The sequence below is a fragment of the Mustela nigripes genome, chromosome 4, assembly GCF_022355385.1.
Source record: "Mustela nigripes isolate SB6536 chromosome 4, MUSNIG.SB6536, whole genome shotgun sequence".
NCBI classification, from domain to species: domain Eukaryota; kingdom Metazoa; phylum Chordata; class Mammalia; order Carnivora; family Mustelidae; genus Mustela; species Mustela nigripes.
The window spans coordinates 13,885,379-13,902,398 of NC_081560.1; the positions used below are offsets into that span (position 1 = coordinate 13,885,379).

At 41.1% G+C, this 17,020-nt stretch overlaps 1 protein-coding gene across 1 annotated transcript in view; it reads right to left on the reverse strand.

Annotated features, from left to right (window-relative positions):
• The window catches only part of TBXAS1 (thromboxane A synthase 1), a 163,165-nt gene that overhangs the window by 101,260 nt on the left and 44,885 nt on the right, over positions 1 to 17,020 (reverse strand). Inside the window, exons 3-4 of the mRNA XM_059396285.1 lie at positions 9,669 to 9,762; positions 7,018 to 7,070 (exon numbers count right to left, since the gene is read on the reverse strand). Of these exons, the coding sequence (XP_059252268.1) occupies positions 7,018 to 7,070; positions 9,669 to 9,762 (147 nt within the window). The remainder of the gene's footprint in view (positions 1 to 7,017; positions 7,071 to 9,668; positions 9,763 to 17,020) is intronic.

The following is a 17,020-nucleotide window of genomic DNA, read 5'->3' on the forward strand; positions in this document are numbered from 1 at the left end:
AGAATAGAAGCCTTATAGTAACTCAGGTGTAACAAGAGACTGTGATAGGGATAGGAGAGGTGAAAAGCAACCTCATTCAAGAGAAGTGGGATGCTAATAGAATCTTCCTGTCCTTTTGGGTCTAGATTGCCTATTTATCTTAGGACAACTGTTCCTTTGATAATTCTACCTATTAGGCTACATGCTTCAGTGGGTGGTAATTATCATGTATTTTCCTGCTGACAACTTTCTTCCTTCTCTTAAAGCCCTCCTAAGAAAAAAAAAATCAGCCAATTATATTCATTTTTATAAAAAAAAAATGCACCCCACCCTAAAATGCAACACCAGGGTGATTATTCATTAAAAAAATGGGCCCTTGCAAGTTGAGTGTTAGCAACTGATCTCTTTTGACCTGCGAGAATACAGATATTTAACTCACAGACTGATTCTCAATAATTATGGCATGCAGACCACCAGGTCTCATATTAATTTTGGTTTCAGACTCACATCACTTGAAGATGGTGATCCTAAGCTTTGTTTTCCATACTTTCTTCAAAGACTCAACTTTTACCAAGTCAGGAGACCCAAATATTGCCCCCTCCGCCCCCTATCAGTTGCCCAGGTGTGAGTCTGAACGCTTCTATTTTCTTGAACAAAGCAGCCATGGGTTCCAGCCCACGCCATACTCTGCCACGTTTTCAAGTTCCCTGTGTTCAAGCGTCTTGTATTGTCTTAGAGAACAACCAGGGGGCGCAGGGCTGTAGCAGACTGAGTCCTTCGGAGCCCTTTCATTCCCAGAGTTCTAGGTCTTTTCAGGTTGGCCAGCAAACATCCTGCACGTTGATGACAACAGCCATCTGCCTGCATTTAAGCCAACCCATCTCAGCGCCATCCTGCTGCTGCACGTGTCTAGCACGTGAGCTCACTGGCTTGGAGCTCTCACGTGCGAATGTTCCAGACCCTACTCTGTTCGAAGTGCTGGCTCTCCTGAAAAAACACTGAAATGACCTTCCTGTTTTCGTTGCTTTCCCATATGCATCCCAAAGTTCTCAACTTCCTCACTGCCTGGTGACGAGGTGCTGTTAGTTCATGGGCGCTGGCTAATTAAATAAAAACGGTGCTAAAAACCTCCAAGTTGGAAGCATATGAGACACCTCTACCTCCCATGGGCATGAACCTTATGTCTGAGTGCCAGGTCTTTTCTACCAAAGCCTTATTTGTTTGCTAAATTGATTTTCTTTTTTTTTCAATTTGGGGACTCAAGGATCCCTGAGAGATTGCTTCAGATTTTGAGGCTTGCAAAGATGTTCTGAGAACATTCTACTGCTGGTAGGTACCAGAAGGTACTGCATTCATGATATCCACATGAGATTATTTGGTGGAGCGCTGACATGGAATTAGGAAAGGGATTAGTGCACAGAAGTCACAAATATGTAGATATGGGCACTAGTAAATGATAACAGTAATGTTCATTTCAGTTGGAAAAGGATGACTTTCCAGATGGAACACTACCATCTGAAAAAAGTAAGAGTGAATGCCTCCTCCTACCCTTACTCTCAGGTAGATTCTCAAGGTATTAAATATTGAAATTTTTTAGATGAAATAAAAAACACCAGAAAACTGGAAATTAAAAACATATATTTTTTGAGTAAGATCCAAAATGTAGAGACCATTAAAATTGATTGAATTCAACCATTAAAAAACCAAATGTTTTCTGATTGGAAAAAAAAAACACAATAAATGAAGTTAAACAATATATAGGAGAAAATATTTGCAATGTATGTTAGATGTAAAGGGCTATTTTCTTTAATATGTGAAGAGCTTCTACAACTAATTGGGAAATTGGGAAAAGATCACTAATCCAATAGTGGCAGAGGAGTTTTCAGGAAAAAAAATGCTTTTAAACATAAACAAAAAAAAAGGATTTTAAACATATGAAAGATATCCAAGCTTGTTCATCATTAGAAAAGTGCAAATCAAAACTACCATCAAGTGCTAAAGACTTAAAATGATGACCACCACCACATGTTAATGGCAATCACGTGAGAGAACCAGGTGCTCTCATATACATATTTATGAGAATGTATATTGATATAACTCCTAGACAGAGCCATTTAAAATAAAATTAGAAGTGTAGATAATCTTTGACCTAATAATTTGTTTTAGGAATTTATCCTACCGACATACTTACATAAGGTAGCAATGATGTATATACAAGAATATTCACTGCTCTATTATTTATGAGAACAAAATATGTTCATCAATTGAAAACTTAATTTTAGAATTCAGATACATCCATACAATGGAATCCTTAAAAAACAGAATAGCAGTTATGGGGCACCTGGGTGATTCAGTCATTAAATGTCTGCCTTCGGCTCAGGTCATGATCCCAGAATCCTGGGTTCGAGCCTCATATGGGGCTCCCAGCTCAGCAGGAAGCCTGCTTCTCCTTCTCCCCCTGCTTGTGTTCCTGTTCTCACTATCTCTTTCTCTGTTAAATAAATAAATAAAATCTTAAAAAAGAGAATAGCTATTAACAAGAATGAATGTACTGAAATGGGACAATTTCACAAATATCATTAATGAACAAGGCAAGATAAAGAACAGCATCTAGCATATATTATCCATCTGACTGTTAGGAAATTGATAGCAGAGGTTTCTTCCGGGAAAGAGTGGCTAAGGGTCCAAGAAGGGTGTCAGTTTCACTTTCTGCTGAATACTTGTTTGTACTTTATGAATTGTGTACAATATGCATGCTTACCTACTTACAACATACTATTCCAAGGAGGGTATGTGAGATCACTGTACAAATCTGGCTTGTTAAAGGGATATAGGAATGAGGGGGCAGTAATGAAACGGACGGGTGGAGAAGGATGGAGGCCAAGAAGCACGAGAATCAAATTCAACAAGAGGGAGTAAAGTTTATACTAGAAATCAAGGGTCAAAATAAAGTAAGGGCAAGAAGAGATAGAGACGGAGCTAAAAAGAACAGCTACAGAACTATCCCTTAAAAGACATCTAAGAGAAGGGTAAAGAAGCTTTGGATAGGAGACTTCAGGAGTCACAAATGAGCTAAACTTAGGTGCCGTAAGTACTTAAAAGTAATTAATAGGAAGAGTTTAATAAAGGCTTGTCATCCCCTGGATTATCAAGCCAGTTACAAATTGGAGGAAAATCATCTCCATCCTGTTTCTATCCAATCACAAGTGTCTGATGGTTATGGTGATGCTGTTCTTTTAGGGTTTGGGAAGGAATATAAATCCAACTGGGGGCTCACACTCAGACCGAAGGAGCTAACCAGTAATCATTAACTGACGGCAGATTGTCTAAAGCTGTAAAGCCTCACTTTCTTCCTATTATGTTGTCAGGGGTCCTACCGTGCAATTCAAAAGAGTTCAAACCAAGTATTGTGAATAAAAACTGGATAGGTACGCGTGCCAGTCCATCTGCTTTACATTCAAGTTCAAAGAAGGCAGAGACAACATGTGTAGTTTTATCTGCACAGCGCGTGGCAAAGCAGGCTACATAATTAGATACTTGGTAAAGACATTTTGTTCTCGGTGGTGGTGGCGGTGACAATAAACAGTGATGCTGTCAACCCTTCTTGGCAGAAAGCTTCTCGAGCAGTATCTTCCCCATAGCAGGGAGTGGGAGGGAGGATGGATAAGGAGCTGATCTCCAGTTTGGGGACCCAGACTCCGACTGAGTTGCTATGATAACAACCAGATAAAAAGCATCATGATCCCCATATTTGGCTTTCAGATCCAGAGCAGAGAGGTCCTCTCTGCGCGCGCTTCTCCCAACATGGAGTACTGTCCCGACACCCAGCAAGGCAGTGCCTCTCTATATGGCATCAACAGTGTGGGGCTTCCCTTGTCAGATGCTGCGTCGATCTATCATTTTAATTTTTAAGAGGACCAATCTGGGCTTGGTAATATTTTCTAAAAAAATAAAAGTAGGGGCACCTGAGTGGTTCAGTTGGTTAAGCCACTACCTTTAGCTCAGGTCATGATCCCAGAGTACCGGGATAGAGTCCCATATCGTGCTTTCCCTGCTCTGCAGGGAGCCTGCTTCTCCCTCTCCCTCTGCCTGTTCCCCTGCTTGTGCTCACTCTCTCTGTCAAATAAAGAAATAAAATCTTTAAAAATAAATAAATAAATAAAAGTAGTGAGGGATGCCTGGGTGGCTCCGTCATCCATTAAGCCTCTGTCTTTGGCTTGGGATGTCATCCCAGGGTCCTGGGATTGAGCCCCACATTTCATTGGGCTCCCCGCTTGGCAGCAAGCCTGCTTCTCCCGCTCCCCCTGCTACTCCCCCTGCTTGTGCATGCGCGCTTTCTCTCCCCAAAATAATAATTAATGAATAAATAAATATCTTTTAAAAAATAAATAAAAATGATCTAAAAATTAATATAACTTCAACTAAATCACTGTATAAAAGAAAGGCTTTTTACTGAACGTAGTTCATCCTTGACATTCCCAACCGCTTAACCAACTGAGCCACCCAGGTGTCCCCATCCCTTTCATTTCTAAAGGTGAGCACACCGATTCTCATCAAGATTACAGCGCTCAGGCCGGACTTGGCCCCATCACCGTCTTGACTCCAAATCCAGGAGTGGACATGTTTAAAAAGAAGTCAGCATTCTATGGCTCACCTTTTTTTCTAAAGGAGAAAAATGTTGGCAGTCCTATAGGAAGAAATTATTTCATCCCCTTTCTTATTTTCTCTTTTTACCAGAGGTGGGAACAAAGAGTGGAGATGATACTGCAGTTTCTATCTCTACAACCTCATCAGAAATCAGTCTCTTCGATTCCCTTTTTCTTGAAATGAAAATGATAAATGGTGTTAAGTTAGTTAAAGTTGGGCTGGTGGAGTTGATTAGACATCCTGTTGTCAAAGAGACTAATTTTCTCTCCCTCCTCCCCTCTTTCTCTTTGCCCCTCACCTCTCACACAGGCATGCACACCACACCAGCCACAAGTTAATACAGTGCCCTTTAAACTCTTCATCTGACATTTTTAAATTATTTTAAAATACCCAAGTGCTCTACTCTGAAAAATCTGTACCAGAAGAGTACTCCAGGGGATGGATTCCTAGAATTCAAACTTAGAGAGGCCTTTTCCTAAATTCTAGGGAAGCTGCTGTCATTCTGAGTCACTGCTATGTCTCAGTAATGTATGGGACGATCTCCAAGGTCAGTGTCAAGTCAACCACAGATTGAGACTGTTGGGAAGAGAGAACTGGAATGAGAACTTTGAGAAAGCAGTAGAATAGCACAAGAGTAAGAGAAAGGTAAATGGGTTAATCCTTTGAGCCTTTATTAAGTATCTATCATACTTAAAGCAAGAAGTTATGCAAGTAAGAAAAAACTGAAGACCAAGCTAAAGGATATCTTAGAGAATTACATAGAGTTAATTATTATTGAAAGATGTGCACCGTCTCCCTGCCCTTCCATCAGAGGAACACACCTCCCTGCCCCATCCGTGTCAGGCCTGGCCAAGTGACTTGCTTTGGCCTCACTGCAGGCAGAGTGTGCTTCCTGCCCTTTGAGTGGCCATAGAACTTGGTTTGGCTAATAGGATGTTATCAGACATGATGCAGCAGAAACTTAAAATGTTCTTGTGCTCTTAGGTATGCTCTCTTGAATATGTGCCTTCACCTTGAGAAGAGCCTTTCCTGGTTTCCTTGATATTCCAAGAAGATGAGAGATACATAGAGCAGAGTTGCCCCACTTGAGCCTAAGTGAGCTGGCTGCCCAGAGGACCAGCAGATGCACCAGCAAGCCCAGCTGAGTTGAGCCAAGGGTAGCTTAGATTAATCGATTCCAGCCACTCCTTAGACATGTGATGAATAATAATTTATTGTTTAAGTCCCTGCATTTTAGGTCAGTTTGTTCTGCAGCAGTAACAAACTAATTCAGAGAGCATCTAGTATGACAATTTATTACTTTTGCAGGATCATATAGCAAACTGAAGGGCAGTGAGAACAACTTGGCCAAAACTTTGGCTAACAACTTGGCCAAAACTTTACCCAGCCAAAACTCCCAGGTAGGGCCTTTTCCATAAAATACAAGTCAGTCTTTTGAAAATCGTCACTGGGAGAAGAAGCATCACGGATCTTATGGATAGAAGGGTTCCCAAACCACTGGACCCCATTAGCGTGTACATTAGGAACACAATAGAAGTTTACTGCACCTAACACAGTGGTCACAGACCTGGAGGTCTGGAAAAAAGCTGCTAATAATCACCCCATGGCTGAGGAGGAGCGGTACAGAAACAGACTAAAAATTATTAGGACTCCAGTGTTGAAAGATGCACGTTGAGAATATGACTCAAGTCTGTCAAATCTTGAATAAAATAATTGGTCTTAACATATGTTTGTTCACCAGATTCTGGAATTTCATTTTTTTTTTTTTTAAAGAAGGAGCATTATCTGAGACATAACAAGGGAAAATTCAAGAAAACAAGAGGGCTCTAGTACTTTACATGGCAGAGAACTAGAATGACCAGATGTCCCAGTATATCCTGGACAGTCATCATGTCCACTGTTGGCCTGGGATAATTATTAATATCGCCCCCTTTCACGGCCAGCACAGTGTACTGTATTGGATGGCAGATTATATGGTCATGCAGCTGACAGCATGTTTTACCCACAGAATTGAACAAAATGGATCCAAGTTAGGTTTTGGTAAGTTCATGAGAAAAGACCAGTCATGGGTTCTCAAGGCAAACTAAAGTGAGGCATGGAGGGCCCCTGTGTCCAATTGCAGCAGTAGTGCGAGATGGTCAAGGCACCCAGGGTCTGACCTAACTGGTCAGGGTCTTAAAGGCTGGGAAATGGTGTTCTTTCAGCCTAGCATGGGGCCCCCTTGGGCAACACTGGGGCCTCCTCCAGGAGCCTCATCTGTACAGTTAGGCCCTGGCTTTGTGGCTCCTCGAAAGACCTAAACGCACGCAACATCCCCATTCTGGTTATTACTTCCTTATCAGAACATGCAGAAATCAAGATAAATGGTAGAAAAGTGGAGTTCCCTCTTACCCACACACAGGTCCGTATAGCTTTCTGAGCTCCATCTGGCTTTCCCAGAAACCCTGCAGAAAACACACCACTATCGTAAGAATAAGATTAAACAGTATTTCAAGTATTCAAATTTATTCAGGAAAAAGTCCAGAACCGTGAGAACACAATTACATAAACAATAAAAAAATAATTCAAGTTCTATTGCTTTCAAGTACTTTGAAGTATTAGAATAAACAAATAGCTTAAAAAACGTATTGCCAAGGAAAAATCTCGGTCAACTCTGGTTTAATGGATGGAAGGAGATCATCTCTACTTAAAGTATTTGCGTGTAATTGCTGCTAAAATATTTGAAAACTGTTTGCTTTCTCAACTATGTTAACATTCCCCTCTGCAGTGTGGTTTATATTATTATTAATTTTGGCAAAGCCCCCTTTGACAGCCACTATGTGTGTCAACGCCTGCTGAATCTATCCGAATTATCACAAATTCTGAATATCATGATCCAAGTGAAATTTTTGACTAAAATCAATGGAGTCAGAACATAAGAACCTTAGAGTAGCTTCACATGGGACAAAACATTAGACACATTTTGTCATGGGAAACATGTATACCTGGAGACAGATGTCAGAAAATGCCACAGCCACTGTGCTGCAGGGTTGGGGTCATGTAGTGGGGATGGGGTTTGTGTGCAAATATAGACGGAGGAACTGTAGGGGTGAGGGTCTGGAGATTGCTAGATCCCTGTGTCATGGGAATGCAGTATAAAGGAGACACAACCGAGGCGTGGGGGAGAGGAGACAGTTGGGAGGTGGCGGGTAGAAGACGTGGATGTCCTTAATGGAAATACATCCCATCCTTATTACATCCACTTTCACAGTCTAAGCTTGCCATACATCAAGGAAAGCTTCTATGAATATAAAAATAGTCGCTGAAATTACTATGTTCTAGAAGGATCTTGGCAAGGTTTGTACATACAAGGATGACGAGCTGAAAAGGAGCATATGTGGAAATTACCAGAGGCAGGAGCACAGTGTTCTCTTCGTATCGACAGTTCTACTATTTTTCCTCAGAATGTTAGTACTAAATTACTCAACTGAATACAACTGATCATTCCCTCCTCCCAGAAATATGTGAAATCTATTTATTTTGAATTTCCTCTCCAGCGTGTTGTTCTCTTTTGACACTTAGAAATTTCTTCACACTTGCTTCAAGGACTCACCGGAAGCCTTAATGAGGTCGCTGTTTGTGGGTTTAGCGTTGTGAGCGCGCCAGCCCTGAGACAGAGGTGGGGAGAAGGTATTTAAAACACTAGGAAGAGAGCAACAGCAACAATAAAGAGGAATGAGAATGTCAGACAGAGAACAGAGACAGAAAGGAAAACCGAGGAAGAGGGAAAAGGACAGAAATAGCGAATGCTGTTATCTGTGCGGTGCTGAGGGCCAGCCTTTCTGAGGGGGGTGGTGGGGAAATCCTAGAACGACATCGAATAGATATGACCAGGATTGGCCCAGTTAGCCCTTCCTGTCTCTGTTCAGCTCAGCGGTTCTTCACACATGGGATCTGTCGGCTCCTGATGCAGGGTCTGGTGGTAGCACCACCATGAGTTCGCAGATTAAACCATCTGGCTTCTGAGAAAACCCAGTGAAGGGAAACAAAAATATTCTTAGAAGATAGTATCTTGGGTCTCCATCTACAAATGCCTACAGGACCTTTCCACTTGCATGTCTTTCCAGCCAATCAAAGGTATCTCCCCAGACCAGCTGCCCTCCAGACCTTCTGTTTCTGTCAACTCATGGCCATTCTCCCTGTGAACCTGGCTCAACACTTAGAGACGCTTTGGCTTATTTGCCTTGAATTCTCTACACCGAATTCATCCTAGGAGTTACTAACTTTGCCCCCAATATCCTTCTCTTTCACCCTCACCACCTGAGCCAAGCACTTACCACATCACGTAGACTTTTTAAACTAAGTTTTCTCCCCTGCAGCATGACTTTCCACTTTAGGGTCCCTCTCCTGCTCACAAGTGATAGTACACAGGCCTTTCTAGAATGACAGCCACGTTGTCACTCCCCCATCTTTGGCTTCTAGTCAATCCAGGCTACTCATCAAGCTGTGCCCTATTTCTCATTTAAGTCCAAACACACATATTATTGTTCCTCACCTGGTATTGCATTCTTGCCCTTGTGTTTATTGCTCCTGCCAGACCTCCATCTCCAGGAAGTCCTCCAGGGTGATTCTAGCCCTGACAGATCTTCCTCTCTTCCTCTCTTCTCTCTTCAGCTACCATCTCTCTCACCTAATCTAGCACTAGGGTACATCCCGTCTAGTGCTGAACACCATGATTTCATGCGCAGGCTTAAGGGCATAAGTAATCTCTCTACTTCTTCCACATCCTAGGGCCTGGCACATTTAGATACTCAGTCAGTTGGATTTGGGGTAAATGGAGGAATGGACAGATGGCAGGATTCAACACATGTTGATGAGTGATAATCAATGGAACATTGTCGTCATGTGAGACTTCATTCAAGGAGGGGAAGGCTCATCACACAGTGCCTTCACATATAGACCACCCAGGTGTGGGTGACCTAGATGGACACAGTGCTCCATGGGAGAAGCTGCCCTGGGCCCAGCATATCTTACGCTGGAAGACAATGGAAGGCTGCCCTTACCTGGCGGAAAAATGTCAAATTTCCAATAAAAGGAGACGGCTTGGGATGTCTGATGCCCAGCTTCTCCAGTCTTGAAAACGCTGATGTGGAATACCTGAGGGGAAAAGCAAATCTTAAAAACCAAGAAATTGAAGTTTTCATTCATATGTTGACTCTGTTGGGAAACAGAATTAGTGAGTTCTCCTCAAGGTAGAGTGGAAGGAGTGGTTTCTGGTTGACAGTGTCTAAGGACCAAAGCGATAGAGGCATAGAGGGCGAGAGTAGAATGGACCCAGGAAATTCCTTCCGATCCCGTGGCAGGCTGGAGATGGAGGAATCCTAAAATCTCAGAGGTGGGAGACACGTTGGCGAGGCTGTCTTCTAAATGCCCTTTCCCCACCATCAATATGTTGTTTTTTAAAAATGTACCTCGCCCCAGTTCAATTCCTTTGCTTCTACATCAACCATGAACAATTATCAGAAGACAAAGGAAAAAAAAAAGTCCCAATGGCAAAATTAAGTTCTCTGTGCAAATTTATGTGTTTTGCTGGTCAAAAATGACCTCTGCACATAATTTGTCCCTCATCACATTCCATGGCTTAAGAGAGAAACACAGAAATAGGGAGGCAGAGAACACACCATGGAGACAAAACCTCATCGCCAACTGCTTATAACCTCTTCGTGTCTTTGTTTTCATGGCCCCAAACCATATGGGAAGCATATTTTCTTAACCAAAAATCAGGAAACGTGGGCCCGACAGATTTTGATGCCACTTTCCAGGAGAAAGCAGCAGTCTGAGAAGTGCAGCGTAGCTGTCAAAACATTGGAATTACTAGGATATTTCACCAGTTTATGGGAACAGTGGGATAACAGAGTTAAAGTCAGAACTGGCTTAGAAAAACCTGGACATATGGCTATAATCCCTAATCAGCCAGCCAATTAGGTCAAAAGTTCAGTTAGTTCAGAAAAATTAATGAGTCAAACTGGGTGTTTAGCATCATGCAGAGATCAGCCAAATCTCAATTTAGGAGCAAGGAAAAATATAGAGCGTATCATTACAGCCAAGCTTCCTAGGAGCACTAGAATTTAGATGAACAAAATGCTGCTCTAAAAAATCACTCACTTATCATTAGAAAGATGGAATGTTCGCTATAGTCTTCGACCTCCCCTTTGCCCACCTATAGTCCAATAAGGAGCACTTAAAATAAGAACTTTTCATCAAATATTCAAAGATTCAGGGAAAGGACAACCCAACCCAAGTGCTGATTTGCATTATTCTGAGCAATGGGTCTATTTCTAAAGTAGTCACAAGGGAGAACCAAGAATGGGAAGGAGGTTTCCACCATCTGGCTGCTTTACTGGGTTTGAATGAATTCCTAGAACATCACACGGAAGTCCATGTTCAAGTGTAATTGTAAATCACCCTCTGAAGCCACATGTGAATTATACAGATTAGTCGTGCCAACATTCCTCTTCATTAGTGTGTGTTCCAAAGGTCGATAGCATAGTATGTACAATTATTTGTTCAAGTAGACTATGATATTTTAAATAACTCCCCTCATACCTAAAAGGGAAGACCAAAGAAAACTTATCAGCCCTCTTAAGACTTGCCTCAACATCCTTGAATCTGGTTTCCAGGTTCATGTCTTCATCAGTTTTTGTGAATTATTTTTTTCTAAATGTGATCTCTAATGGATGGAAGGAAATATGTCGATCTTGGGCCACATAATTACATCTTAATTTTGTAATTAGATGTCTTGATTGTCTAATTAAAGGACAAGAAGTCTGTGCCTAATTACATGTGCTAATTATAATGCAAGTCCATGCCCTAATTATGTAACTCCACTTACAAAAACATGGCTTGTGTGTCTCTGCACAAAATTCAGACATTTTCAAACATATGGCATCAGCAGAGAATGTTCTGGACACAACCATAAACTTCACTTTGCAACCCATACTCAAGTATAGAATTTGAGCATCTTCAGCTGGGAAGTGGCCACAACTCGTCATCAGTAACCAAAGTCCTTGCACCAAAATCATCAGGGGGAAAGACCACTGCCACGAGACTTCCAGGCAGAATTGCAAAGTGGGTTGCATTGGTCTTGCTCCCACTTACTTCTCTGCACCCTTGTTTCATACTCTCTGATCCCAATGTTCCCATACTGCCCTCTGTCTCAAAAAAAATAAAAAAAAATAAAAAATAAAAGGCTCTTTGGACAACTCATAGACCCCAGGTGTTATGGTTTGAATCTGTCACCCCCCCAAAAAGATCAGTTGAAGTCCTAACCCCTAACCCACAGAATATGATCTTATTTAGAGAGAGGGTGGTTGCTAATGTGATTAGTTAAGATGAGGTTGGGATGCCTGGGTGGCTTAGTTGGTTAAGCGTCTGCCTTCAGCTCAGGTCATGATCAAGTCCTGCTCCTTGTTCAACAGGGAGCCCGCTTCTCCCTCCACCTGCTGCTCTCCCTGCTTGTGTACTCTCGAGCTCTCTCTCCCTGGCAAATAAATAAATTAAAAAAAAAAATGAGATCATACTCAAGTAAAGTGGATCCCTACCCCATGACTGGTGTCCTCATAAAAGGATAGCCACATGAAGACATGGAGACACAGGGAAAATTTCATGTGACAGCAAAGGCAGAGACCAGAGTTACATAGCTACAAGCCAGGGAACACCAAAGATGGTCAGCAAACCAGCAGAAGCTAGAAAGAAGCTAGAAAGAAGCCAGGAAGGAGTACCCCCTACAGGTTTCAGAGGGAGCACAGTCCTGCAAAAAACATAATTTCAGACTTCTAGCTTCCAGAACAGTGAGAAAACAAATTTCTGGTGTTTTAAGCCCAGTTTGTAGTACTTTGTTATGACAACCCCTAGGAAAGGAAAACACCAGGAATACCCCTGAATGAGTTTTAGAGAGTCAATGTTAAAAGATTTTTAAAATGTCCTCCTACTACGTTAAAAACTGTCATTGCAGAGGAAATTTCTTTTTTTATGTCAAATCCTGCCATTAAGTCCTGTGCCATCAGAAAAGTGCAGGTGGCCTGGGAGGCTACTGTGAAAGGTAATAAGTGACCAAGTGGCCGCCATATTGTGATATTTAGAACAGCTTCTCTTTGATGGGAATTTTTTTAAAAGATTTTTTATTTATTTGTTTGACAGAGAGAGACATACAGCGAGAGAGGAAACACAAGCAGGGTTAGTGGGAAAGGGAGAAGCAGGCTCCCCGCTGAGCAGGGAGCCCGATGTGGGTCGATCCCAGGACCCCAGGATCATGACCTGAGCAGAAGGCAGACGCTTAACGACTGAGCCACCAGGCGCCCCTCTTTGATGGGAATGAACGCAAATATCCCTTAATTATGATTATGGACATCTATCATTGCTTACATTAAGGATACTAATGTTGGAAAATGACATCAGAAAGCATATGCAGTAGCTTCAGATAGCATCGTTTGGTTTCATTTCAAGCTCAAGCCATTCTTTCTTGGTACAGCACACACACCCCTGCAATGGCAATGGTGTGCCTTACACTGCCAGTCTCTAAATAAATTGAACCATGTGGATCAATTTCAAAGTAAGATTTCATTTTTAAAGCCTAGAAATTCCCCAGCATTTCATTTTCCCCAAGACAAAGCCCTTTCTTGGTGGATTCAACAGAAGTGGTCAGCCAATACACTGGTTAGCCCAAGAAGCCACTTGTGATAAATTGTGGGGATATTTTGATGACTCATTCATTAAAGAGACAGTCAAGTTGATTGAGGTTTGGAGCAAGAGAAGACCATCAAATGATGGCCTGCCCTCCAAGATTTCCCTCATTGCATATCTTAAGCAACCATAGAGGAAGTGGTTTCTCTGCAGTGTGCTTGGAAAGAGCCAACTCCTGGTTCATCCATGACGTTCTCACTAACACTATCAAAGAATTTCTCCTTGATGAGTTTCAGAGGCTGTTGATATTTTTGAAATGCTGAAATATTCCTTTGGCAAGAGCACATCTCCTGGGGTAAAAACTGTGATCCTCCAGTGAAGCCAGGTAGCCCATCTGTCCTGCTCTTTGGAGAAGAAAAGCCCTTTGTCATGGTTCTCTACACTTGCAACACATACAACCATCAATTCCATTAAAAATTGTGGCCACATTGGAAATGTTATTAGAAACTAAGACTTTAAATTGTAGCTTCCAAAAGGTCTTAAGACAAAGGAACAGAATGCAATGTTGGCTAGCTTTGACAGAAATTTGGGCAAAAAATATTACCAACTATTGGAGATATGGCCTACTTTCATTTTACTCTAATTCTTTCCAGTTTTTTTCTCTGAGGATATTTTCTAATTTTGAGATTCTATTTTCTATAATGTTTTTCTATTTCTATTTCTTTGTATTTCTACTTTTTTCTTTTAATATAAAGAAAAATCTCCATGTCATGAATTCTTTATGAATATTATTTCTATGGCTATATGATATTCCTCTTATGGACATATCCTAATATACTAAACTATTCTTATTATTAAATATTCAGGGTGATCTTGAATTTTTAGCTAATTTAAATTATGCTACTGTAATGAATATCTTTGTGCATCAAGCCTTTCCGGCACTTTCTCCATGGAGCTTTCCCAGACCTGAAATCCATGGGTCACCGGATTCAAACACTGGTACGCAAAGCTTCCCAGAAAGTTTGTCCCAACAAGTCTCACTGTGTATGTATCCATTTCACCAAAGGCTCTCATGAAATTTTTTTCTAATTTTGTAGACACGTCAATGTATCTTGATGTCTGCATTTCTTTCATTATTAGAGAGAGAGAGAGAGAAAGAGAGAGAGAGAATACATTTTGCCATCTCTTTTTCCTGTAATTTCAAAAATATTTCCCAACTTCAAAATGATTCTCCTCGCCCCCTCCCCCCCTGTTCCTACCATGGCTTATCTAGGTGGCAGGCACAATTGTGCCACACTGACTGGTTAAATAATTAATTGGAAACTGAGCAGTCATTGATAGGTGACTGCAGGCTGACTCCAAGCACACATTTGGACAGGGAGAGGAAGATAAGCAAATGAAGTCTGAATAGTTTTTATTTAGAAAATAACTCACCATTGCCTGTTAGTTGATTTTAAATTCTATTTTCTTCTCCTTCCTTGCCCCATTTATACCACAGAAACCGTAAGCATAGCGGTTGCCTCAGTCGTGCCTCCCACCAGGAGTTCCTTGGAAATACGAAGCTTCTAGAAGAGGTCATTCCAGTTGTCCTGTCAGCACCTCATCTCTGTTTCAGCATCCTTAGCTTCATGTTCAGTCCCCTTTCCTGGAACCCATTCCCTCAAGACCTTGCTCTCAGCTTGACTTCAGGGCTGGAAATCATCTGGTGTACATTCATCCATGTCTCCATTAGTAGTACTAGTTAGATTATCTACTAAGATAAAACTTGCAAAGCAGAATGTTCATTCACTAATCTATAAAGTCGGTGTCCTTTTCCAAGAACAAGAATCTGATGTTCCTACTCAGAGTCCCTCCTTTCCAAGTACTTGAGACACCAAATCTATCATCAGAGGGTAACATGTTGAGTCAGGTTCTATAATGAGAGGGGGCTCATCAAACAACTATGTCCCTGGGATCCTGGTAAAATAATCCTGCCCTAAAGCCAAGCATACCACTAGAAACAGTTGGCCAAGAGACAGTATATTTGCTGTCCTGCTCCTCTTTCCCTGCTGACTGGCCGCCTCTGTCATACACCTTAGTACTAGTGGTGCTTGGGTCTATTCTGATCCTTTTGTCTGGCTTGTGGAAACCCCTCACTATTTTAGCTATTATAATTCTGTAATACTTTTTAATATCTTACTTTCTTATATTTTAGAATTAATTAGTCTAGTTTGATGAAAAATTTTGTTGAGATATTTTTATTGGAATTGCATTAAATTTATAAATTAGAGTACAAACGTTATCACCACATTGAGTATTCTCATCCTGTGAATGTGTTGTAGCTCTCCATTAATTCCATTATCTCTTTTGTTCAGTAACATTTTCTAATCTTATGCACAGAAGAGTATCTTTTTGCCATCTACATGCATTTGTTATTGGTATTGCTCATGTGTAGAAACTCCATTTGGACTTTAAAAAAATTACCATATAGTGTATTATTAGTTTCAGAGGTAGAGTTTAGTGATTCATGAGTTGCATATAACACCCGGTGCTCATTACTACAAGTGCCCCCCACTGCCCCTCCAGCAACCCTCAGTAGAATCTCTTATAGTTTTTCTTCCTCTCTGTTTTCGTCTTATTTTTTCCTTCCCATCCCCTATGTTTATCTGTTTCGTTTCTTAAATTCCACATATGTCAGAGAAAGACAAATACCATATGATTTCACCATTTGTTTTTTATGCCAATCTTATCAAGGATCCTCCTAAACTTTCTCTTTAGTTCTACTGATTCACCTGTGGAATATCTGATTTCTTATGCTAACTGTCATATTTTATACAAATAATATCAGTTCTATTCTTTTAATCCTTTTCTCATTTTTCATTCTCTTCTCTTATTACATTGGTTAGGACCTCTAGTACAATGTTTAAAAGCAGCAATAAAAGAGAGTATCCTTTTCATTCTCCTGACTATGGAGTGTATCTAAAAAATCAAGTGTGAGGTTTTGCTGCAGAGTTTTTACAGATATCCTTTATTGGATTAAAGACATTTCTTCTATTACTAGTTTGCTTAGAGAGTTTTTCTAGATTAGTCTTGCTATAAGCTTGTTTATTTTATTAATCTTTTCAAAGCATCAAATTTTGCTTTTTTTATTTTTTTAAAGATTTTATTTATTTATTTGACAGAGAGAGATCACAAGTAGGCAGAGAGGCAGGCAGAGAGAGAGAGGAGGAAGCAGGCTCCCTGCCGAGCAGAGAGCCCGATGCGGGACTCGATCCCAGGACCCTGAGATCATGACCTGAGCCGAAGGCAGCGGCTTAACCCACTGAGCCACCCAGGCGCCCTGACTCTTTGTTCTTTGTTTCTTTGTTTTTTTTTGTTTGAGTTTTTAAGTTAACAATATAACTCACTTTTTTTCAGTATTTTTAAAAAATAAATGTAGTTAGGGATGTAAATCCTACTCTAAGTACTTCCCCCCACACACACCCAAAGACTTCTTGACCTGCATCCTACACATTTTGAAATGTAGTGCTTTCATTGTCTAATAACATTCTAATAGGAAACTTCTGAATATAATATAAAACGTACTGTAGGGGCACCTGGGTGGCTCAGTTGGTTAAGCAACTGCCTTAGGCTCAGGTCATGATCCTGGAGTCCCAGGATCAAGTCCCACATCAGGCCCTCTGCTCATCAGGGGGCTGGCTTCTCCCTCAGCCCCTCACCCCTTTCATGCTCTCTCTCTCTCTCTCAAATAAAT